The sequence below is a fragment of the Falco peregrinus genome, chromosome 2 (assembly GCF_023634155.1).
Source record: "Falco peregrinus isolate bFalPer1 chromosome 2, bFalPer1.pri, whole genome shotgun sequence".
Classification (NCBI taxonomy): Eukaryota; Metazoa; Chordata; class Aves; order Falconiformes; family Falconidae; genus Falco; species Falco peregrinus.
The window spans coordinates 103,844,777-103,869,721 of record NC_073722.1 but is presented as its reverse complement, the minus strand read 5'-3'; the positions used below and the strand labels follow the sequence as shown (position 1 = coordinate 103,869,721).

The 24,945-nt window shown below is 46.4% G+C and overlaps 1 protein-coding gene across 4 annotated transcripts in view; it reads left to right on the top strand.

Annotated features, from left to right (window-relative positions):
• Positions 1-5,944: 5,944 nt before the first annotated feature.
• The window catches only part of GTF2I (general transcription factor IIi), a 78,639-nt gene continuing 59,638 nt past the window's right edge, over positions 5,945-24,945 (top strand). For 2 of the 4 annotated variants that reach the window (XM_055797959.1, XM_055797958.1), the window contains exons 1-3: positions 5,946-6,258; positions 15,826-15,931; positions 17,300-17,438. In XM_055797959.1, the coding sequence (XP_055653934.1) occupies positions 15,833-15,931; positions 17,300-17,438 (238 nt within the window). In that variant the 5' untranslated portion in view covers positions 5,946-6,258; positions 15,826-15,832. Of the gene's footprint in view, positions 6,259-15,825; positions 15,932-17,299; positions 17,439-21,402; positions 21,507-24,945 lie in introns of those variants that run through there. The other 2 variants (XR_008746175.1, XM_055797961.1) reach the window with 2 other exon arrangements.

Below are 24,945 nucleotides of genomic sequence, written 5' to 3'. Positions count from 1 at the left end.
CTTGGCAGCTTGGAAGCCTCCACTTCAGGACAGACCCTGGTGGTGCTGGTGCCAGTCTATGGAGCGCTGACTGCAGGCTCAAGGTCTTATAAAGGATTATAAAATCCTCAGGAAAGAGGTGCATCTCACTTGTCTACCGGAGTGAGTTTCCTTGCAGTTGTTCTACTGATATTAATGGCTCATTTAAAGATGCTGGTTATCTTGCTGATGTCTGCATGAGTAAATCAGTCTTCTGTTGCAACCAGGACAAAAAAAGACCCTCTTCTTCACACCCAAATGTCAACAGACCTGAGTGCAGAATAATTGGAGATAAGGATGCAATAGGCTGATTATGTTTAGAAGCACTAATAGATCTGCAGATATGTAAGTGATGGTGACAGCCAACTGTGTTCAGCCAAAAATAAGTACGATGGCCCAGTGTTTGCCTGGGGAAGCCTCTGCAGATGATGGCACTGATGGGTGAGAAAGCTCCTCTGTGTGAAGCGCTGCTCATGCTGGTGCTGCCAGGCACTCCCCAGGAACATCACTTCTCTGGCAAAGGTGGTGATGGATGTGGACAAACACGCTCTCCTTCATTGAGGAATGCCGAATGGTTAGTTTGCACAAAAAATGCCCAGCTCTGCAGCTGAGGAAAACTGCATCTGGCTTCGACTTCTCACTTCCACAATGATCGGCGCAGAGCGCTCGCACAGCCTGGGCTCCCTGCTAGGAACACCTGGCTGCTCCTTGCTGCTCAGTTTTAAGCTCCTTCACTTCTGCTTTTGGGTGGCTTTTGGCCCCTTGGGAGAAGTTGTGTGCCCTGGGGAGGGGCAGGGGAGTTGATCCAGGGGAGAGTCAGGTTTAGAGCAGCTCTATAGAAGAGCCCCCAACCCTAGAAGATGACCCTGGTCCCCGGCAGCCTGCTGCTGCTCCTCGCTGCCGTGGTCCCGGCACACCCGCGCAGCTCGTGCAGGGAAGGGATGGACAGCATCTGGGAAGATCACACTGGCACCGTAACCTGAGCACAGGCAATGCTCTAAAGTGGTTATTGGTTTTGCTGATTTTTTTTCATTTTTGTATAAAGATATTTTGGGGTTTTTTTTTGTTCAGGTGCCAATGAAATTGCTCTGTAATGTAAAGCAAAAATGCTCCCAAACTCCTTTCTGCTAGAAACGTAGGTTGAGTAGAAATGTCCATCTTTTATTGCAAGTACAAGAATCCCTTTTCAGCCTTTGCTGTTGTGGGTATTTGTATCAAATATGTAGGTGCCCAAATTGCTGGTCTGTTTGTCAACAGCTTGATCTAGGCTCCATAATTACACTAGCAAAGATTTCTTAGTGAGGAGCATGAAGGGGTGGGGGGGTGGGGGGGGAAACCCAAACAAAATTAGAAGATCCCCCAAACCCTCTCTTGGATGATAAAGCATCACTGGCAACCCCCCGATCTAATTCCCTCCTAATAGAAAAAAAATAAAAAATTATTTGAGGGATTGGCTAAACACACAAGACACAAGCACTGCTGGCTTCTGCGTTCCTTGAAGATGTGGGTTACACAGCTGAACTCATTTGCAGCGCGCCTGCACTAGGTCTGAACTATCACGTTTCGTGTTTGCTCGCGCTGTCCTTTCTGCTGCCTGGGACGCTTTGCAGTGCCGGCCTGAGCCTGGCGCTGGGCTGGAGCGGGCCCAGGAGCGCGTGGCGGGATGCTGGCACATCTCCCGCTCTGCCATCTTGTGCACAACCCTCCCGGCTTTCATTTTAGAAACACTCGGTCCCCGGCTGGCATGGCTGGGAGGAAAATTTGGGAAGCACCAGCGGATGCAGCAACGTCTGCATGAGCCTGCGAGGGCACCGACCATTCTGAGACATGAATAATTACTCAGCAGCCGCAGATACTTTTCATGTCCACGTTAACCACTGTGCTCATCAAAGCATCTTACCGCACAGATTTGCTGGGTATTTTCAGAGTGGCAACTTCTTTTGTGCTGTAAGTAGATGTGTTTAGGGGTCCCAGTGACCTACTGCTAGCGCCTGCAATTCTGGAGAGCATGTCAAGTTTTTGGTTTTGCTTTGTGGGTTTTTTTTTTTCCTGATCTTTGGAAAAACACATGTTTATTGTCACTGTAACCCTCTGTCACAAAAGGTGAATTATTTTTAAATGCTTCCTTCTTCAAGTTACAGCACACAAGCCAGTGCAGAATTTCTGCCTAGTCTATAGATTTCATGTTGACATTAAAAATGGTAATAGAAGGCTCTTGATTTAAGATCACCACTCTGGGGGGATGTGGAGGGGAGAGCCAAGACATTCTAGTAAACATTCCTTGCTAAACTTCCCAGAACATCTGTAACTGAGGGAAGATGAGTAAATGATATGAGAAAACAGTGCCTGTGCTTCTACTGGCCAAATATTTGTACTGCCCATGTGTTCACCAGCCTTATCACATGCACCACATTCAAAGGAAAAATACAGGATGTCCTTATTTACTATTTAACAGAGAAAAAAACTTGGTGAAAGAAAACTGCAGAGGAATCTAGAGAACTGGAGCAAAGGAAAATTGGTAAAGGAGCATGAAATAAGCTTATCTGGAGCCGTGTGCTGGAAAAAATGTGAATCGCTATAGTCTTGTTCTGGTCTGTCATCGCTACTGTGCTCTGACACAAAGAGCGTGTTGCTCTTCCTGAGCTGTAGTAGAGCTATACTGGATTGGAAGTTGCAATTAAAAAAAAAAATTTGGGAGAAGGAAAGAGATTACATCTACATATAAAAGAAACAGCACACAGCGGGGAACTACGAACCCAGTGCTCTGGGGGTCTGACAGATTTGCTCATAGCTTCCAGACTCTGCAGCCTGACTTCTGCACTAAATATAAAAGACAATATAATTCTGTGTTATTTTTTTTTACAAGACGTTGGGGCTTCCTCTCCGTCTGCACTCCCCCTCTATTCAAAGGTTATATACATGAATCTCGGAACTAAAACGCTTTGAGGAAGAAATGGCAAAACACCAAGTAAAGGCTGGCAAATTGAGGCGCATATCCTGTGCTGGACAAAGATAAGGCAGTACTGGGGTGGAAGAATTGGGATTGGATCCAAACCTGCCACGCATGAAGTTTTTAGCAGGGGTGTTGAAGTTTTCCTGCCTGGAAAAGCAAGTGGTGATCAGTGTAAGACTGGTTGGTTTCTCTGTGCCCTCCACCCCTTCACACATTTTTAAGGACTCCAGTAGTTCCAGAGGGCATACGATAAGGTTTTCAGACTCTCAGATGTTAGATGGAAGTTGTCAAGGATATTTAGATTTACCCATAGAAACTTCAAGGGTGAGTTGACTGAAATCCCCTACGCTAACTTAGCTTGAGGTTAAATTTGTAACTTCTTCCATACAGTGAAGCAAAGCCTTCTGATAAAGGCAGCCTAGCTTTTGTCAGTGCTAAAGAGAATAATGCATGTTTCTGGGGATGAAACAGAATAATTCCCCAAACTAATGAGTAAGTTAAAAAAAATAAATGTAGTGGTCTCAATTTATTTTCAGAAGAAGGCTTATGAACTTGAAATGGAATATTATTTTTTTTTAAATGATGACAAAAATAACTGAATTCGACTCCTCTCTTCCAACGTTTTTAGTTTTACAGTCTGGCTCCCTTATTTAAAATAAATGTTTTGCTTGCCTTGTAGTTGTGTGAAAATCTCGTTCAATCTGTAGTTGAAGCCCAGCTGGTTAACTAGTCAAGGGAAAAGCAAAGGGATACAAAATACTTTGAAGCAAGGAATTTACATCAAAATATTTTCTGAAGCTAGAAGACTCGTTCTTGAATTTTAAATCTAGAAACAATGTAAAGATTAACTGGTCAGATGTTATATGTAACGGTCAGTTCAGGAATCTGCGGGTAAAAATCCACAGAGGCTGTGTATTACACTGAACGTCTTTTCTAGAAGGTATTTCCTGAATTTCTAGGCTCTGAACTGATGGAGAAACCATTGTGGTCCATGGTAATATGTTACAGTTGTTAATTACTCTAGCTACTAAAAACATACAAGTTATTTCTAGTCTGAGCATTGATTTACAACACCCAGCGAATGTCTCAGATGGATTTAGAAGCCTTAAGGAACCAATTTTTCAGTTACTCATCTTGCAGCCACACTGGGTAAACACTATTCTGCATGAAGCATGACTTAAGTTTAACTCTCTGACTTCAGTTAACTCCTAAACTTTATCCAGCTCCATAGCTCACGTGGCTGGGTCGGGTGGCAGAGAGGCATACAAAATCTTGTCCCTGAGAAATACCGAATTTCTACTCTTCTGAGGACCCACGTGGCAGCAACACAGTCCTTCCAGCAGGAAGCAGCTGCCACACGTGACCCTCAAAATACATCATGAGGTGATGCTGCGTAGCCAAAAGGCATCTCCTCTGCCACCAGGAACAGCTCATGCCAGCAGGACGAGGGTCCGGACACAGCCTCCAAGTGATGTCCTGGCAATGAGCTTCCATTTCTTAGGCAGGTAAAACTTCTCCCGTCTTCCAGGAGGATTTGCTTGAGTAACTTTTGGACAGGGTGTCCTTAGCACATCGAAATCTGCATGAAATGGCCACTATGGGCTGCGTGTGCAGTCAGGTACAGTAAGATGACAGTATGCAGTTATGGAGGAGCGATGCCTTCCGCGAAAAATGCCATCTGAACAGCAAGAGGAGCTGATGTGGATTTACAAAAGAGTTGTGGCTGCTTAGAAAGATTCAGTGTCTCTAATGCTGAAGTCCTTCACCAGAGGTGATGCCTTTCCCTACACAGGATCTGCCAGAAGGAATCGCCCAAGTGCTGTAAGGCAAAATCTTCTAGTTTAGTTTAAGGTAGTGATGAAAGTTGGTGGTGGCTTTTTTTTGTGTGTGTGTCTTTTTTGGGTTTTTTTTTAGTGTTTTGGTGGGGTTTTTTGGTTTTGGTGTTTTTCTCTTTTTTGCTGTGCCACTGCAGGATGCTTCTGTCCCTTTCCCACAATGATGAGAAGTTGCATCCAGCTGAACACTGGCAGGGAACCACTGAGAGCTGCAACATCTTGAATCACTTGGGCCGTTTGCTTGAGGGACGCTGGTCAGGGTTTGCAGATTGGTGTTTGTTTTGCACAAACTCCATAGCCCCAACAGCCACGGTACGGGAACGGCCCACGCATCTCCTGCAGGGCCCTTTCCAAGCAGACAGCTTCTAAGCTTTAATTTCCAGTTTGATTTATTGCTATGTATTGCAATGAGGGGAAAGCTGAATGCTTTCAACTGAGCGTGCTTGTTTCCTTTACAAGGGAAATTTAGTTGAAATCGTGGTGTTTGATGGTTGCTCTTGACCAACTCTAGACATGGTTCATGTTTGAAAATACCATTAACTGTTTTATTTAGATCTCAACAGTCCTATACACACTGTAAGAAAAATGTTGGTATTTATGAAAGAGTTTATTTTTAAGAGCACTTTTTTGGTGTTGGAACTGACGTTGCAATGCAACGTTTCCTGGTGAGCGGAAAACTTTCTATCCGCATTTACCGTGCTGAAGCCAAGTTCAAAGGATGAGAACAGCGATGCCAGCCGCAATGCGGGCCTGGCTGCACCCAGAACAGACCTCGGCGGTGGAATCCGTTGCGCGGAGCACCTTTGTCAAAGAAAGAAACGAACTTTCTCCAACGGGGAAATGGTTTTGCTCTGAGGTTCGTTATTAAATGGAAAAAAATACATGGAAAAGGCAGGGGTTTCTGCTCAAGGGCTGCAGCGCGGGTTCGGGAGCGCTGGGACCGCCCCGGGCCCCACTGGCCAGGCTGGGCCGCCGCACGTCGGGAGGCCCGGCGCTCCCCGGGGCAGGCCGCAGGGGGGCGGCAGGCCCGGGGGCGGCGGGAGGCCGCTCCCCCCGCGCCTCCATCTTCCGTCCCGGCCCCCGCGGGGCGCAGGGCGCCGGCCGCCCCTCCCGGCGCGGGGCACGGCGGGAGCCGCAGTCCGGGGCCCTCCCCTCGGCCCGGCCCGGCCGCCGCCGCCGGACTGCGGCTCCCGGCGGCCCCCGCGAGGGACGCGCCTGCGCGGCCGCGGCTCCGCGAACAAAAAAACCTGCCCCCTCCCCTCCCCGGAGCGGCGCTGGGCTCTGCCCGACACCGTGAGGATAAGAGCGGGGCCGTGCGGCCGCCCGGGCCTATCGCCGTGCCCGCTGCGAGCCCGCGGGGAGACGCGCCCCCGGCCCGGCCCTTCTCCCGCAGCCCGGCGGCGCCTCGTCGCCTGCAGCCAGCGGCACCGCGCTGCCCGCGCCCGGCGGCGGGTGAGTGGGAGGGCGGGAGCGGGCCTGGCCGGCGCGACGGGCGGCACCGTTACCCCCGCCGGTCCCCGAGGGGAGGCCCCGCGGCGGGGGGTGAGGGGCGGCGGGGGCCGCAGCCGCGGGGTAGCGGGGTGGCCGGTCGCGCCGCTCCCGCCCGGGCCGGGGGCGAGGGGGGCTCGGCGCCGGGGGGGCGGGGCCCCGCGCCCTTCACCGCCCCCTCCCCCGGGACCCCGGCCACCGGGGGGGGGGGGGGGTGGGCGCTGCCACCGTGCCCCCGCCTCCCATTGGTCGGCGGGGCGGCGCGCACGTGCCGGAGCCCTGCGAGGGGCGGCGGCGATTGGGCGCAGGCGGGAAGGGGGCGGGGCGGGATATGCAAAGGAGCTGCGGTGGGGCCGCCCCCTCCCGGCCGCGGCCCGCGTGGGCCGCGCCGCTGCACGGAGCGGGGGGCGGCACCGGCGGGTCCCAGCACCGGCGGGTCCCAGCGCAGCCTCTTCCAGTTTTGTATTTCTTTTTCTTAACGTTTAGAGGCATTTAGATATTTTTTTTCTTAACATTTAGTAGAGTTTAGTATTTTAATTTTTTTTCTTAATATTTGAAGGAGTTTGGATTTTTTATTGATATTTGGAGGTTTTTAAATTTTCTTTAATTTTTAGTATTCAGAGGAGTTTAGGTTCTTTTATATTTCTTAACATTCAAAGGAGTTTAGATTTTTTTTTTAAATTTATGAACATCCATAGGAGTTTAGATATTTTTTTCTTAACATTTAGAGGGTTTTAGATTCGTTTTATTTTTTTAACATTTTGAGGAGTTTACATTTTTCTTATTTTTTTCTTAACATCTAGAGGAGTTAATGAGTTTTTTTGCTTAACATTTAGAGGCATTTAGAGGTTTTTAATTTTTTTACCTTAACATTTAGGGGAGGATAGTTTTTTTTATGTTTTTTTGTTAACTTTTAGAAGAGTTTAGATTTTAATATTTTTTTGTCTTAACCTTTAGTGGATTTTAGAGTGGTTTTTTTCTTAACGTTTAGAGCAGTTTAGGGTGGAATTTAGAATATTTTTTTCTTAACATTTGAATATATTTTTTTTCTTTTAAATGCATGAGGTAGACCAGATGGCATGAAGGGTTGTCCATTGTACAGCCCGGTGAGAGGCTGCCGGGGTCCCTTGTCCATCAGGGCATGGGAACTTTTTCCCAGGAGTTTGGCTGAAACTGGTCTTCTTTTGGAAAACCGATGAATTTGTCAGTTTTCCAACAAAAAATGACACGTTCCCAAACGCTTGCTGGTGGAATTAGCTTTTATCTCTGGGCTCCGATCCTGGGAGGAGAGTGACTTCTGATGGGATGGGCATAAACGCTTCAATCCCAGGAGGAACACCTGTACCCAGTGCTGTGGAAATGGGTGTGCTGGCCCGTTTGGTTAAAGACTAAATTAATTACTATAATGGGACTAAAGGGAGGAAAACGCGGAGGGAAGGAGGTGACTTAAGCGAAGGGCCGGGTGCTGCTGAGGAGTGATGGGGCAATCAGTGCCACGAGATGCTGGTGCTGGGCAGCAAAGGGATGCGCCTCGAGTACCACCTAACATAAATTGATGGGGTGATTATATATTTTTTTTTTTAATTTTTTCCAAGGTGTTAAACCACAGAGGGGTACCTAGTGTGACTTTAGCTCCCTGTGGGGATGCCAGCGGAACTGTTTTGTTTGCCCTTGTGTTTCCTGTGACTCTAGCGGTATGGCACGGAAATCCAAAGGAACAGCTCGTGCTAGGGAGGACATCAATTTGTCGCTCTGGAAAAGGCGCCGGCACCAATTTTCTTATAATTAAATAAATACCAAAAGAGTTTAGACTAATTCACTTCTCAAATATTATGAGTAAGTGTTGATGGACACACAGAACTAAAGTCATTGTTATTCGACGATCATGTTGACTAAGTAAATATAATTATGCTGGTAAAGACAGAAGTTATCAGGTGGTCAGGACTGCTGTGATTAATATTTAATTTTGTTTACATGATTTCACCATAATTTACGAATGCCTACGTGCTGCAGGAGGATGCTGTGTACTCAAAAGCTAAGTGAGTTGTTCCCCAGGTCTGTCTTGAGTACAGAAAGGGACTTTTACACTGATGGTTTCTTAATTACGTTCGCTTTTATATAGTTGCCTTGTGAGGTATATAGATACCACATTTTCGTTTTATCTAAGATTTTGTGGTCTATAGGAATCTTTAGAAATGGTGAAAATCAGATTTAAATATCCCTTTGCAAACATTACGTGGAATGTGGAATGAGAGGAATCAGAGGTGCTTTTAAAATAAGTCGCTGGAATCTTGGTTTACTTTTTTAATGGTTCTTAGAAGCAGTGGAGGTAGTTGCCATCTAGGCTGACTTAAGTCATCATGCAGTGCTGAGTATCATAAAAGTACCTAGAAAAATGGGGATTAATTATTGCTGGTTGTGAAGGGGGGGTCTCACAGCTGTGTCATGAACCATGCTTCCCCCTGCCCGCAGCAAGACGCTGCTGGTTTGGAGTGGCTGTGCTGGCTGGGTGTGCTGGGTGCACTGGGCACCCCGTGTTCCCTCCGACCTTGGTTCGTTAGTGCCCTTCTCCTCCTCCCCGACTGCCTGTGGTCGCAGACCTGCTCAGCTGCCCTGGGAGGGGCGGGGGGGGAAGGCAAGCTTAAATCGGTGAGCACTGCAGTGGGGGTGTGGGGCGGCGTGTTGATTTCCAGCGAGATGGTATTTCCGAGTGGCGTGATTTTGCAAATTCTGTTAATTAGAGAGGGATGTGGTGCTCTAGTGGTGGGGTTTGTTGGGGTAAGCCAAACATTCCGTACTGAGTCTTGTTGATTCTGCTGCTGCCAGTTAAATCCCTGTGATGGGAGTGGGATTGACATGGTGGCAGTGAAAGTCCCAGCTGCCGTGTGCCATGGCCACTGTGCTGCACCGTGGTGGTGCCAGGGATGAACGGCACGGGTGTGCTCACCAGGGTATGAAACCAGCGAGTGCCACCCCTCTGTTCCTGGTGGCTGGGGCTAGAAGGTGCTGCAGCTCGAGGTTGGGGAGATAAACAGGTTTTTTAGTGAGCAAAGGAAAATGAAGGTTGACTTTAATGCTGCATGCTTTTCTGGAGTCGGCCACCCTGCTGCTGTGGCTGAGGCTGGCATGGAAGACAGCAGGGGTGCTTCAGGGAGTATGTGTGGGGGGAGAGGGGCAGAGCCTCCCCGGGACCTTACGAGGCTTCTTCAGGGCTGCTCTGCTGTCCTTGAGAGTCACTTTTATTCATTTTTAGCAGGGGGTTAGTAGCCTGGGTTCAGTCTCGGCTAAGGGCTGACATGCCTGTGTACGTGACATGGCTCTGGCAGATGTGCCCAGCTGTGTACCTCCAAGGGAGCCACCTCCTGTCTGGAGGAGCTGGCAGTAAACCAGAAGAGAGAAACCCCGATGGGTTTGGGTTGACTAAATGCCCTCCGGTAGCTCCGTGTTGTCTCTCCTTCCTGTTCCTGATGCTGGGAAGCTTTGCCTTCTCGTTTGCGGTGTAGGCTGTGAGCAGAGTGAAGCGCTGCCAGACCTGCCTCTGCCTCTTCGCTTTGGGTTGAGCTGGCTGGGACTGTCTGGAGCTGCTCCTGCCTGGTGTGGGACGGCACTGCGGCACTCCGTGTGGTTCACGGCAGCCTGGTCCTTCACAGAGCTAACGGGGATGTTGCTCATCCAATTTGATTCATAATCTACACGTGCCAGATGCAGATGGTGAAGAACCGGCAATGCTTTTGTGAAGGCGCTCCCGGATCCTTTGCTTCTGTTTCTCTTGGGTTGTGGCTGTTGAAAATATTTCCTTTCCAAAAATCGTTGTGTGTATCTGAAGGTAGGGATGCCGCGCAGCCGGAGCACCCTTGCTCTTAAGCTTCTTGTGTTTCGGCTACGTGTGAGCAGTCTAGTGGCTGGAAGGAGCAGAAAATTGTTGCTTATAGAGTTATTTGTATAATTTTAAGATGATCAGTGACATGTCTTAACAAGGAATAACGGGATGGCGTATGTCAGCTGCGAACGAACACTGGAGGATGCAGGTGGCAGTCTCCTAACCCTGTGTGCACCGTGGCTAGGGTGGATGGGTTACAGAAAATCAGGAATGCCGGCAGTGGTAGGTTTGCATCCCAACAGAGTTTCTGTGCTGCCTTAGCTGAGGACCGTCAGACTTCATTTCCTCTGAAGCGTGGGATCGCTGAACTAAATTGTAGGAAGAAGATGATGACAGATTTTTAACCAAGATCTGTTTAAAAAGATTCATTTGCACTTAACAGCTTGTGAGTATTAATCTGGACAGTTTGGAAGGAACCAGCTTCTGCCCTTTGTCAGAAGGCCAATATTGGGGCAGAGTTAAATATGCTGAAATTGTGCCTTGGCTCAGAAGGCAGAGAAGCCAAGGGGTGAAAGCTGCAACAGCCAAGAAGCAGTCTGGCTTCATGAGATTTTTATTATTTTTTTTTAATGATATATTTTCTTAGGTTTCTTCTTGTTCCAGCTTCATAATGAAACGTGTGCTTTTTTCCTCCGCTAGAATAACTGGTTTTCCCCAGGTAACAGAAGTGGCCCGTGGGCATCGAGCAGGAGCTGGACTTCTGTCCCGTAGGGAGCAGCACATCTTCAGTGGCGTGTAAGGATGGGCTCATGCAAATTCGTGTCCAGCTGTACTGCAGGAACGTTCTTTTCTATCAGCGTGGCAAGATTTGTTTTAGTGTTTGTTACGCTTGGTGAGGGGTTAGTGGAGAGAAGTATGCTTTGGCATTCACAGCTGCTTTTCTGGAGAGAATTCCGTCTGGAGAGCAGACAATGAATAGATGTCCTATTTTGGGAATACCCACTTGCTTTACATCTGGTAAAAATGTGTGATATTGCTTATTAAGACTATGCAGAAATGCATATTCCTTCATTTTTATTTACCCCCTAATTTTCCATATGGGTTCTTTCTGTGCTTCGGTACCTGTCTTTTTTCATCAAGCTTAATTATTTTCTTACTTTTGCTTTTTGTGTGTCTAACAAGCAAGTCCTAGGGAGCGTATCTGTTCCTGTTGGGTTTACCAAGGCTGGTGGGTCTGCCCCTCGGTGAGTAAAGGGAGGATGGAAAGGAACTGTGTCTTGTTTTGTTCTCTCTTGCCTTCAGTGTTTCTATTTTTAGGTTCTTCAAAGTAGAAGCCAGCCAGAAACATGTGGAGTAAGATACATGTTGGTTTGATTTGGCATCCTGAAAAGCTGCTAGTTTTGGTCTTTGGTTTTCTCCTTGTGAAAGGAACATCCAGGGGGATTTTTAGCTCTGTATGAAGGTGACCTTCTCATGACGCAGTACACTGGTTTTGGCTGGGATGGAGTTAATTTTCGTCACAGTAGCCAGTATGGGGCTGTGTTTGGGATTTGTGCTGGCAGCAGCGTTGATAACGCAGGGATGTTTTCATTATTGCTGAGCAGCGCCTGCACAGTGTGGGGGCCCTTCTGCTCCTCACCCCACCCCACCAGCGAGCCGGCTGGGGGCCACCAGGAGCTGGGAGGGGACATGGCCAGGACAGCTGACCCCGACTGACCCAGGGGTTATCCCACACCATATGGCGTCATGCTCGGCATATAAAGCTGGGGGAAGCAGGAGGAAGGAGGGGGATGTTGGGCGCGATGGCATTTCTCTTCCCAAGTCACCGTTACAGGTGATGGAGCCCTGCTCTCCTGGAGATGGCTGCGCACCTGCCTGCCCATGGGACGTGGTGAATGAATTACGTGGTTTGCTTTGCCTGTGAGCACGGCTTTTCTTCTCTGTCTCAGTCCACAGGTTTTTTGACTTTACGCCCTCCTGATTCTTTCCCCCATCCCACTTTGGGGGGTGGGCAAGCGGCTGTGTGGGGCTGAGCTGCCGGCTGGGGTTAAACTACAGCAGGGATGGCTAAATGCTGCATCCTCAGTACTCTGCCTGTGTATTTTGCTGAGCTTTGTTCGTTGCTACAAGCCTTAGGCAAAGGCTCATCTTGGCACAGTTAAACTGAAGGATTTATAGGTAATTATAACTAATATTAACTGATCTGGAAGTTCTTTTTTAGCAATATGTGATTAAGATTAATAGATACATCATAAGTGATATTCTGGCAGCCGGCTTATAATTGTTCAGAGGATGGTTTTTAAATTGTCCTTCTTGTGTAGCAGGTTGGTAATGGGTAAGGCGTTACACTTTCCAAGGCTTTGCACTGGGGATTTACGTTGGACAGTGGCGGGGTCACGCACTTCCTACGGGCTGGAAAAGCAGCCAGGTTCATGGGATCTGCTGAACCATACCCTACTCTTCCTAATAATAAACACTGTCCCAGTGGGATGGGTAAGGATAGTGGAGAAAACTGTTGTCGGAAAGGGAGAAACTGGGAAAATGGCAGGGAGGGGGGAGAAATCCCCCACGTGTGACTTGGTGTCAAGTGGGTAGGAAGAAGTACTCTTGGTGCTGCCATGGTGCAGCAGGGTGTCTCTTGAATCTACGTGAAGCACTGAAGTGGCACTACACAAACTGGTTAAAGAATGGGTATCCTGAAAATACAAGATATTATGACTTTACAGTTTGGAAAGACTCTTTCCAATGTTGTTAAAAAAGTAGACCCATGATAACCCAACCCAGCTCCTGATCCAAGTGTGATTCTGAGATACGGAGGCTGTGGCTTGATGTGCAGCAGCAAGGTCACTTGGGGTGTGCTGTCCTCACCACGGAGCCAGGACGGCTGTCTGCGGGGCTGTGCACTGAACCAAACTGGGACCGGGCCCAGTGGGGTGCTTGTCCAGGGAATGGGGAGGAGAAGCTCCCTGACTGGATTCACTGTGTGCCTGTGGGTCAGGAACCACCTGCCAGGGACAGGAACAATTCTGCATGGGGGAAGACTGCCTGAGCTGGTGCTTCTCTGATGTGCTTGTGCATCCACAGCCTTCAAATGATGGCTGGGATTTCCTTTGCTTTCAGGACCCAGGTACTTCTGCAAAATAGAAAATAAATTCACTCTTGTTTTTATACAGCATGATTTTTCACCTAGCATGGGGTCGGTGCCTATGTTTGTGCCACTGCTGCCTTGGAAGGTGTTGAACTGGTGCAGAACAACTGCATCAGACAGTGAGCAGAGACCGGGAAGAGAGGGGAAATGTGTAGTTATGTTCTATTTCATCTTTAATATCGGATTGTTAAGATACCATTTTAAAAAGTCTAAAAGCTATCATGTTTAAAATCACTGTCAGCATCCCAAATCTAAAGGAGTTCCAAAGATGAGCTTGAGAACTCTTACTGCATTTCAAGACATCATGGCTCAGTGAAGACTGATTTATTTACATCTCATCATAATCTCCTGCACTGGGGCTGGCTGAGCCCCGCAGCAGCCCTCACAGGGCTGTGCTTGTCTCAGTGGTTGGAAAGATGGTGGTAACACACCAGGGCTTCGGCTCCTGCATCCAGGCTGCCTCTCCAGCCTCCCCCCACACCAGTAGGCTGGGGGTGGGCAAGGTCTTGGGAGGGGGCACAGCCAGGACAGCTGAGCCAAAGTGACCAACGGGATATTCCATACCATATAACGTCTGCTCAGATATAAAAGCTAAGAGAAAGGAGGAGGAAGCGGGGCATTTGTTACTTATGACATTTGCCTTCTGGAGCATCTGCTCCGCACGCTGGAGCCCTGCTTCCCAGGAAGTGGTCAAACATCGCTGCTGATGGGAAGTAGAGAATAACATCTTCTGTGTTCCTTTGCTTTTTTGCACACATGACTTTTGCTATTGCTTCATTAAACCGCCTTTATCTTGACCCAAAAGGTTTGTTTTCCATCTTATTCCCACCCCATTCTGCTGAGGAGAGGAGTGATGGAGCAGCTTGGTGGGCACCGGGCATCCAGCCAAGGTCAACCCCCCCCTTCTCCATTTTCCTGCTGTATTCCACAACCCGTAAGCAAGATGCCCCTCTTCCTCTGGAGGTTAACCCCATCAGCCTCTGCCTCCCCATCCACAGCTGACCCTCCCTTAGTTCACTGAAGGAATCGCTGTTATTCAGCAGTTAGCCCTTTATAGTCACTCCTGATGTTTAGCTCCTTTCCCAGGTGCTGGACCTGTTAGCCTGCTCCTCCGTGTCGCAGGTGCTGCTCTTCCAGCCTCTCATCGCAGCATCCCCAAACAGCTGCTGGCCGTGCTGCTGCTGGTGCATCCAGAACGCAGTTGAAAAACTGTTTTAACCTCGCTGGCCTTGTGCCTGGAGAGCCAGAAGGCTGCTGAATGTCCATTGTGAGCTTGCAGTGATCCTAGCTGCTTTCCCCCCCCCCCCCCCCCCCCCCCATTTGTTACCTGAAGTGCTGTAGATCCACCAGAAGAACAACGCAGTGCCATTTTTTTGTAGTGTAGGCACATATGATCGCAGGCAGCTGCCCTGACTTGTCAGCACATCCAAGAGGATACCCATCACCTTGGAAAACTGGAGCCACGTCATGTGCCCAGGTTCTACAGGAGCAGCAAGCTGTCCCATCGAGCCATTGCGAAATGTCTCGTTTAGCTGAGCTGTCTTGACTTTTGAGGTGATTTTTTTTTTTTCCCCAAGACTTGTGTGTGGAGTGGTAACAGTGACATCTCTACTGGTTGGTTCTCTCCTCCTCCAGACAGGTTATTGCTTTAGATACGTGTAAACGTAACAGGTTGCAACACTCAGATAGAAAAATGCGCTCTTAGCAGCTGCTGGAACTTGGGTCTCAAGATATTCATTCTTGTCTGGACAGCTCTGCCAGCAGAAGCATAAAAAAAAATCCCTTTATTTTTTATATATTATATATATAAAATAAGATTATTAGTTACGTCTTAAGTTGAAAGTGTCCTGAATGACATACGGAAAATAGGTTTAAATCTTGTGTCACTGCTGAAATACAGTTTTTAATTTTAGCACCTTAATTGGGACTATTTAGCTTTGGTGTTACTCCTACAACTGAAAAATGGGAGAATAAACCCGTCACGTTGTGGTTACTGATGCTGTAGTGTCTGAGGCTGTGGGTTTAGGGCAGGGTGGCGGTGGCTGGTTTTGAGCTAGTTTGTGATAATTATTATATAATTCTTATATAATTAAAAATAAATAAAAAATAATATAATTACAGGAAGGATTGCTCTTATATTTATGTCAGATCTATGATTTTCTATTTTTTTTCCCCCTGAATGTTAATGCTGGTCTGTTTTGCTGTGTTTATCCAGACTGCTGGAGTTGCAGGCATGCTTAGAAGGAAAAATCAATGTAAATGCAGCTGATCGGTTAACGTGCATCTTTCTAGGCATGCAACTTGCAGTCTAGTCGTGGCAGAGTGTTTTAACTTTGGAAAGTTTACCTCCTGCTTTGGATGGAATGGCAGGAACCATGAAAGAACAAAAAAGCAAGCGCTTCTTCCTGATAATTGACCTGTATGTTGGGTTGCTTGTGTGTGGTGGGGTGTTGGGGGGTCTTAAATATTTTTATTTTCTTCGCTTGCTTAAGAGAGGTTTTTGTTTTCTTGCACTGTTGTGTGTCTCTGAACAGGTGTTTTTTTTATTTATTTCCTTTTATAGGAGGAAAATGGCCCAAATTACTGCACCAGCATCGTCCATCTGTAATGAGGGCTCCTCTGAAAACAGGATGGTGGTTACGTTCCTCATGTCAGCGCTTGAGTCAATGGTTAGTAGAGCAGTCACGCAGCTGCTCCGTAACTCTGTCTTGGTGTGTGCAGCATGACACCGACGTATTGCTTCCCACTGGGAAGCAGGGAAGGTGTAATGTTTTATCTTTACCTTATTGTGTGCTGTGCAACCAGGTGTAAGTCTGGCTCTTTGCTGATGGAACGCCATGCTAACAGTCTTTTCAACAGTCATCTCTTGTTTCTTGTTTTGGGGTGGTGGTTTTAAAAAAAATTGTTGAATAAACGAATGGGAAATATTTGTTGATTGCTCAGGTAGACTGTGGTTGAAAGGCAAGAGTTCTGGTCTTTGTCATCCATAACATAGAGTGAATAAATGGTCTTGAGGCTAATGCCTTGTCCTCAGCTGCCGTGCTAATTCAACAAAACTTGTTCAGGAATTAGTTATCATTTTTTTTAAAGCTGGCATATAACCTGTTTTGTAGAAGTTATTTAATCACTGTGTGGTTGAACAGGGCTGTGAGTAGAACTGCCCGTCTTGTTTCATTAAAGTTGAGACACTGTCAAAGGTTTGGTTCTTTAAAATTGTTTTCTGAAATGATAAAAAATTCTTTTTAGCAATGAAACTTTGAATGGGATGGTTATAAGATAATTGATTGCCAGCCTTTTTTCCCAATGGGTATATTAAATTCCTAAAGGCTTTGTGTCACGTTTCCCCCCGCATGCTGCAGTTGGTGTCTATAGGCTGCAGCAAACTCCTGTCTGAGCTCCTAGGAGAAACTGACCTTTTGTGATCGCTTCTTGATGATCTCACTAATTTTCTTAGGATCTTTGCTCTCTCCTTGCGCCGCAGGCTTCCTGCCTTACTCCTTTGCCTGACGTTTCTTCCAGCAGAACGCACGTAGGTGCTCACAGGGAAGGTGCGATGTTTCTGCTCCGGAGGAATTGCCCTGAGCCTGAGCAGGGCAGGCAGGGCAAGGCAGAGTCCACGCCTTGCTCAGCAGAACGTGTGTGATCGGCATGCTGGGAATGAACCAAACCCCTGTACGCTCTGCTGAAAGTTGGGAGTTGGAGCGAGATGCTCAATATGATTATCTTAACAGGGAAGTGATAATTTCACATGGATTGATGTCATAAATCATTTTAATTAAAAACAGTGTGATCTCGGAGTCTAGACGAGGCCTTCATTTCACTAATGCATCTACAATGCTTTTAAGATTCCTGATGAAAAGCGCCCCAGATGTATAAATTATCCTTTGCTAATGGCTGATGCTACGTTGCTCGCAGTACCTTTGGAAGGGTGGATGCTGGCAGCAGAAGTAATAACTGTTTTATATGATACCACATACATTTCTATTAACTGTACTCTTAACGATGGTAATACAAGCTTCTTGTTTTTCTTTTTATAGTGTAAAGAACTTGCCAAGTCCAAGGCAGAAGTTGCCTGTATTGCTGTATATGAAACAGACGTGTTTGTAGTTGGAACTGAGAGAGGAAGAGCCTTTGTCAATTCTAGGAAAGATTTTCAGAAGGATTTTGTCAAATACTGTAAGTTTCAATGTTGTATTTCTGTATTTCACAAGCTGCTTAATGTGTATTGCATACTAGTAATAACTTTGGAGAACAAAGTTCCGTGTATCATGGCTACATGCTATAATTACGTTGGCGATGGCAAAACCAGCTGTTAATGAACATAAACGTGATCAGTAACGGTGGTCATGTTTGGAGTGTTATTTCAGTTGTGGCTGGAAAGGTTCATTTCTTCTTGTAGATAATGTGACAAACTAGTACAACAAGAAGCATTAGACTGTCCACCCTCACAACATGTCCTGCGTTGCCTAGTGCATGTGAATTTTGCTTTGTATCCCCTCCTCCAAGTCTTTTTTTCCCGCTCGTGAAGATGGAGTGGGAAATCAAACAGGTGGTGGGCTACTTCTGTCAGCTCAGGTGGTCCTGGTTCTTCAGATCACTTCATGCACGTTTTTGACAGGATGCTATTTTTGTATGTCGCTTTTTTATATCACTGTTATTTAGTAGACAGAAATACGTATCTACACCATAATGACTTAAAATTACAACTGCATAACTTCTGTACCCTTTTAAGTACATCTAGGGTGTGTTTTTTGTTTGATTTCATTTTAATAGTAAAACAGTGGATCTTTTGTGTTCATATAACCCATTGAGTACAGGACTGTATTTTTAGGAGTTAGGTTACAAAGATTCGGTGACTCTTTGGGGAAGCATTAATGTACTCATTTAGTAAAGTGTTGTTGATGGACACTGCTTAGTCAATAACGAAATATACATTTACCTGCCCAGGGAAAGGGAGAAGATGCAGGTCAAGAGGCAGGTATGAGAGAAGAATCAGTTGGGGGGGAAGGGGAGAGTTTAAAAGCAACAGGTGTAAAATGTTCTGGCTTGACTAATTAAATACCACTTGGAAAGCAACTATGTTGGATCTGTAACAGAAACATTCTCTCCTAAAAATGCTTTTGCTGTTAGCTAAAATTGTCCTGGAGGTTTTATCCTGAGGTCATTTGTTTGTGGTGGGGCTCTGGATTTTTGCCACTGTCCTACTTGCTCGGACAGTGACTTTCTGTGCACTGAAGTATATTTACTGTAAGGCAAGTCACTGCAGTGTTGCACTGCAACAGATAACTGATATAAAAATGCAGAATTACGACCTCACTAAGGAATCAAGTGTAAGATGAATCACTTATTTTTTTTTTATTTTTTTACAGGGGCAGCCTTCTAATACTGGTAGTTATGAAAACTGTTAGCTGAATAGTGGGGGGGAGTTCAGTTTTTTACTTTTTCTTTTGTGGTGGTGGTGGTTTTTGCTCCTTAAAAGTCTTCCCTGAGGTCCTAGGTATTTTGGTTTATTGCCAGTATGCTGGTATCACGGGCCCTGATATACTGAAGACTTGGTATATTGGGCACATCTATTGGTAGGGAGTCTGAAAAAAAGCGGGATTTGGGCCGTGGTGGCCTTGGCTAGGTCTGCATTTCTGGTGCTGTACCATGGGAAGCGCCGGCTTCTCATCCATGCTTGTGTTCAAGCACCTCAGGTGTGGTTCTTGGGCAGTGCTTTTGTGCTGTTAGGGCAACGAGATTAAACAATGTTCACTTTGAAAACGGCATCCTCCTCGTGCTTCTTGCAGAATGTTGTGTTGTAGGTCCGTGTGAATGAAGCCAGCTAACCTCAGCCATTGCTTCCGTGGTTTCACTAGGTGCATATCCCTGGGCCTTCTGGGGAGTCCTGATGCTGGAGGTAGTTTTCTGCTGTTGCAAACAAAGATATTGAAAATTATAGAAAACTTGACTTCAGAACACCATTTTCTAGGAATAATAGCATTACCCATTCCTGGTGGTGCTGATTCCATCGCTGCCTTTGACAACTTTGAAGTCTTGGCAAAGTTTACGGTGTAATGTCTTTTGATCTAAACTTAGAGCTGTGGAGGCAACAGTTCCTTTCGCCCTCACATCTTATTTCTTTGATTAAATGTAAAAGTTAGCAACGGGCAGCGTTAGTTGCAGTTTTACTAGGTGTTTTGGAAAAACCCAGGAAGGCCACAGTTCTCTGTGTTTTTAATAAGTTAGAGCTGGGCCTTTTTTGTTCCTTTACAATTAGTAAAGGCTTCCAAAAGATTCTTACATTGCTATTAGAACTAAACATTTAAAAAAAAAAACAACTAAAAAAACCAAACAAAAAAACCCCAAAAAGACCATCACAGAGACAGTGATGTCAGGTCTCTGGAACACGTGGTGCTGACAATATTGAGAATTAGCTCTCTGCTTGTGTGGGTCTCTGTTTTTCTTTAAGTATGGAAGCAGAAGTGTAATTACTGAGCATCCCTCTGGTTATGCCTGACTGTTGTGACAAGCCAGCATGTGTCTCCAGTCTTTACTCCACTTCTTCCACAGCTCCTTTGTATAGTTTGAGTAAATATGAGGAGTTTTCAGAATTTGGAGGGCTCAGGCTTCAAACCCGCTGCTTATTTTTAGTAATGAGTATAATTTAGCGGGCTAAATTGATGAAATGGCTATATGAGGTTTATGAAGGAAGTGGCATGTACGCTTTCTAGCAGTATAGGACTGACAAAAAAAGTGAAAGTGGCGCTGGGGTTTGGTTTCCTGTGGCTTTCAGCCATAACGACTTTCACCCACGTGGGTTCCCCAGCGCCTGGGTGTGGGGGAAGGGGGAGCCCTGTGCATATCTCCTGTACCTCCTTACCTCAGGAAAAGGCATTGGAAACAAATCATAGTGATGCTTTTTTGTAAATGTTAGTATGGGTTTCGTAGTGAGTGTTGAGGAACCAGTCAACAGGCGTTAGTTATTTAAAATAGGGTCAGGTAATACATCCTTCAGGATTGTGCTTAATTAAGATGGCTGTTAGCCCTATTTAAAGGTGAAATGGTATCTTTCAATCAATGTAGGACTGCATGTGCTTGTACGCCTGATGTCTAAGTTGGGTAACCTACAGTGTCAGTTATTCTCAGCCTGCTGAGCCTATTCTCAGCCTGAGAATATACAAAGTATATTCTGTGAGTGCCTGCTCATCCTCAGAACATGGACAAGCATGGATACTTGGGCACTGTGAGCAGGCAAAGTCATACGCCTCTTGCCCCTACCAGTACCTCTTTGTTCTAGTTGTTGTTCCCTGCTGAAGCGTGTTGTTGGTCCTCGGCTCCTCGTGGATGGCCTTGGCAAGATGAAGCACCTCCTTGCTGTCTGCAGTGCTGTGGAGTTGGGGGCTCTCAGCCATCCTGAACAGGAGATTTATTCCAGGGGAGTCTCAAGGATGCTGTTCCCTTCGTGCATTCATCTTTGTCATCTTGGCAGTTTCCCTTGAGGTTTGGTCAAGGTTTGGTGTCAGCTCTGTGGAATTCATTCTCTTTTGAGTGGAGCCGGAGGTGGTTTAGAAAACAACTGAAAACCAAAACAGAAGAGGCCTCATCGTCTCCAGGTTGTATCTGCCTGTCAGAAGTGAACTTTCAGAGGAGGAGGAGCTTCCTGACTCGGAAGCACCTTTTTGGTTATCTGCTCTGGACTTTGGAGATTTACCCAGCACTGTGTGTTCCATCACATCTGCCAAGGAACTGATTCTTCCACAAGAATCCCGGTTGCCTCTGCTAGCCTTTCCACTGGTACCAGCTGTTGCACCATCGGTATACAGGTTGCACGGAAGCTTAATGCTGCTTGTTCTGCAACTTTCTGTCAGCTCTCCCAGTCGTGCTGCTTTTCCTCCTTTGGTGCCAGGGCTCTGGGCTCGCTTGCTGGAGGTGGGGCCCTCTTGCATCGGTAGATGGTTCATCTTGGATGATAGGTCCTTTATTTTTAGGAGCCTTTGTTTTCCTTCTGGTGGCCTCATGTTTCTACGCTGATCTTAACAAGGCATTTGGTGTGGGCCAGAGTTTGGCTTCAAGTCCTGCTAGAGGCTTTGTCCCAGCATCTTTTACTCTTCTTACCTGTACCTCCCATGTCCATCCAGCCACAGGTTGCAAGAACTCCTTGTAGCATCAAGGATGCTCAGAATCAGAGTGCTTTGATTGGGCACGGCTGTTCCTCCTGCCTGTGGTGAATGAACGACACACGATGCTCCAAAGACCTTATGGGTAAGATTGCTCAGCTTTGGCTGCTCAGTATCTTTGATGTGTGGATTACTGCTCCCTTTTGGGTATCCTGCATCATCTGCAGGCAAGTAAATGACTCTTCCCATAGACTAGGCGATGGTGGACCTGCTTGAAGATCTGCAGCTAGGCTTGTGTTTCATTGAATCCTTCCAGCCATTGAGCAAATAGATGTATTGGGTTTTCTGGGCAATTCTTCTGGCATTGTGCTCCATCTCTTTGACTCCATAACTAACCTGATGCTTAAGCAGTTTAGAGGGGATTGAAAAAGCAAACAAAACCAGAGACCTTGAAAGGCCAGATCTTGCTGGTTTAAAAACCAAAACAAACTCGAAACAGTCTCTAACTGGACTGGCAACTGTTGGACTACTTTGGCCTGCTGTAATTTCCATCTGAATACCTGAATTTGGCATTTCTGGCCTTGTAGTACCTTGTCCCTGTAGTCTAGAGAGATTTAAGCACTCTGGCTAAAGTTACACCACGTCTAGGGTCTTGCTGTGGTATATTCCAGGTTCCTACTCCAAAGCTGTAGTTACAGCTAAGCAGTCACTGTCCTCGCTTCAGGTTTTGGCTTCCACAGAAGCTGCAGTTCACTGTGCAAGATCTCTTCTCTGTGGAGAATGAGCTTTTCTGCTTAATATCCAAGAAGGTTTCAAATGCACGAAAAGACTAGAGAAATCCTTTGGTCTTCAAGAATGTGTAAATGGGATTCTGAGTAGTCCATCTGCACATCACACCTACACCAGAGAGTGTCAGTCTACTTTGTGCCTCGCTGTTCATCCCCACAGGCTGGAGGATGCCTGTGTGGGATTAAAGCAAATCTGTTACTGCCTAGACCTTGCTTTCCAGGCAGCATCTTCCCAGCTATGCCAAAGAGGTACAACTCGCTTCTGTCTTTGCTTTCTGTGTTCCCTTCAGTGGCAGAATTTTGATCTGTTTCTAGGGATTCTCCTTGTGCAATCTTACTCTGGCTGTTCTCTGAGTGACAGAAATAGTTTTTCCTTACGTTAAATGTTAATGTTTAAACTATGTCTGCACAGGACAAAGCTATTCGGACATCCCAGGGCGCTGTTTAGCATCTCTGGCTGTAATACCGCAGTAAGAGAAGTGCTGTCAGGGAATGCAGTGCACCTGCCTGGGACGGGGGCTGTGCCACGGTATCACGTGCACCGTGCTGAGAGCCTGGGCAGCTGGAAGGCAGGCTGCATGCTCTGGGTATGTTTTGATCAGAAGTGACGGCTTTGCTTGCTTCAAGAGGTGAACGCGAGCTCTGTGCCTGCTGTCTGCATGAGGACTTTGCTGTGGAGGAATTTGTGGCGCTGGCTGGAGTCATCCCCTATGGAAAAGTGCCTACGGACACTACAGCCCTGAGCAGCAGTTTCCATTGTTTGTGTGCCTGTCATTATCTGTCTTGTGCTGTGTCTTGCTGACGGGATGTACGTGCACTCCAAATGGCTTAATATGATTTTGAAAAATAAGATAGTTAATACTTCTCTTGTGATGGAGGTTTAAAGAACATTAATATTTGCCACTGCATCACCACAGGTGCAGTTAGTTCTAATATTAGTAATAATAGAAGCAGTGCTAGCAACAGGACCATATCTACAAAACAACTTAGGTACCTAAAAATCTAGAGCAAAGTTCTGTAGGCATCGAAATAGCTCATGAATCAGTACTTTTGTCTTGAACTGTGTTCTCTTTGTAAGCGATGATATCCCAAGTGCATGATGTAGAGATACATGGCCAGTATTTTTTAATAAAAGCTCAGTGAAATTAGTATAAATATAAATTTTAATGTGCTGAAGCTCGGTTGCACATCTTGCTGCTTGCTTCCATTTTCCTAATGGATGAAGCTATTGACGTGTTCAATCCCATCTGTGTATTGCCTGTGCGCTTTCACTACAAGGCACGCTGAACAACCTGTGGTAGTGCACCCCCGAGAGCATCTCGTGTTTAGGAGATGGTACGTGGGAGTCAAACAACAGTAGTGTGAATCTTTTTATTAACTTGGTAGCTCTGGGTTAATTTTGGACTTGGGCTTAAAAATGTCTTTGATTAAATCGCTGAGATAGCCCCTGACACTGGCAGCTTGCTCGTCGGTGTGTACTGCACCGCTAGTCAGGCCATAGTCCTTCTATGGTACCATTTGGATGCTCCAGTAACGATGTAAGTGAAGTATTAATACAGTTGATTTGCTTCTTCCTTACAACTGTGATTACCTCTGATTCTGTATATCTTACTTGTCATGCCTGTAGTAATTCGGGAGTAGCATCTGAACAAGGTGGTCAGCTTTTCAGCTCTGAAGCAGAATGTCTCAGACTTGAAATTGAGCACAGACTGAATCCCTGACCCGCGTGGAAGCAGCCTAATCTATTTTCAGTTTTACTCTAATAACAGAGGTTATTAGTGGCTTGATCTAACTGCTAATGATTGTGTGTGTTTGTCCCCTTTATAATATCTAAAGGACAATCATCATCTTTGTCTCGATTATGTGCCACGGTATTATAGAGAAGTACCATTCTGTAACTAGCTGACATTTTTATGTTGCTCAGAGGCTAATCCCTTGACACTAATGCAGCTAGTTTAAAAATACCACTTCTTTTTGATGTGCCGGTGTGGAAACTGGTTTCCCACAGTCATTTTCTTTGGCCCTAAACTGTTCTGTGGCCAGCTGAGACTTATGTGGCTTTCGCTGCTCCTGAAGCTACAGAGTATTTTGGAAGAGAAAGGAGTCATCAAATCGTAGATGCAGATAGTAAATGAAAGGAAGACTGTAAGAGCCAGGCAGAGGATTAATCCTGACAGAACACTTGTGGAGTTGCATATATGCCATTACTAATCTGTTACCCATTTTAAATGCAAATGGGGGGCTGGATCTATGATTTTTGATGTAGCTTTGGTCTTGCAGTGCGCCTCAAAATGGGTATGCTTCACGGAGTGCACAGCAGGAAAGAAGGATGTTGGAATAGTTGCTTTTTACAGCTGTGACTGTCAGGATGGTTTCCCCTTGCCAAGCCAGAGCTGGTTTACACCTCTGACTCTGGAACTCTCTTTTTTTTTTTTCTTTTTTTTTTTTTTTTTTCCCCACAGCAGATTTCCTTCCAGCTGTTAGAGATTGGCCTCTCTAAAAACTACCTCTGCTAAATGCTTATTCTGTCTGAGTACCTGCTACAACAGGCTCTTCCCAGTCACTTTTAATGGGAACTTACTCTGCTGTGGCTCTGGGTTGTGTTCCTGAGTTTTCACCTCCCTTTTAGCAACAGATGGCTTGGAGTAACTTGTACTGCTCCAGATTGTAAGACCAGAAGAGAGAGAGAGCTGCTCCTGGCCGTGCTGACTGTAGCCCATCGCCATTTCCCAGACTAACCATGCTGGCAAACATGCTGTATTCACTCCTACCGTGTCTGTCCCTTGAGAGCTAAGA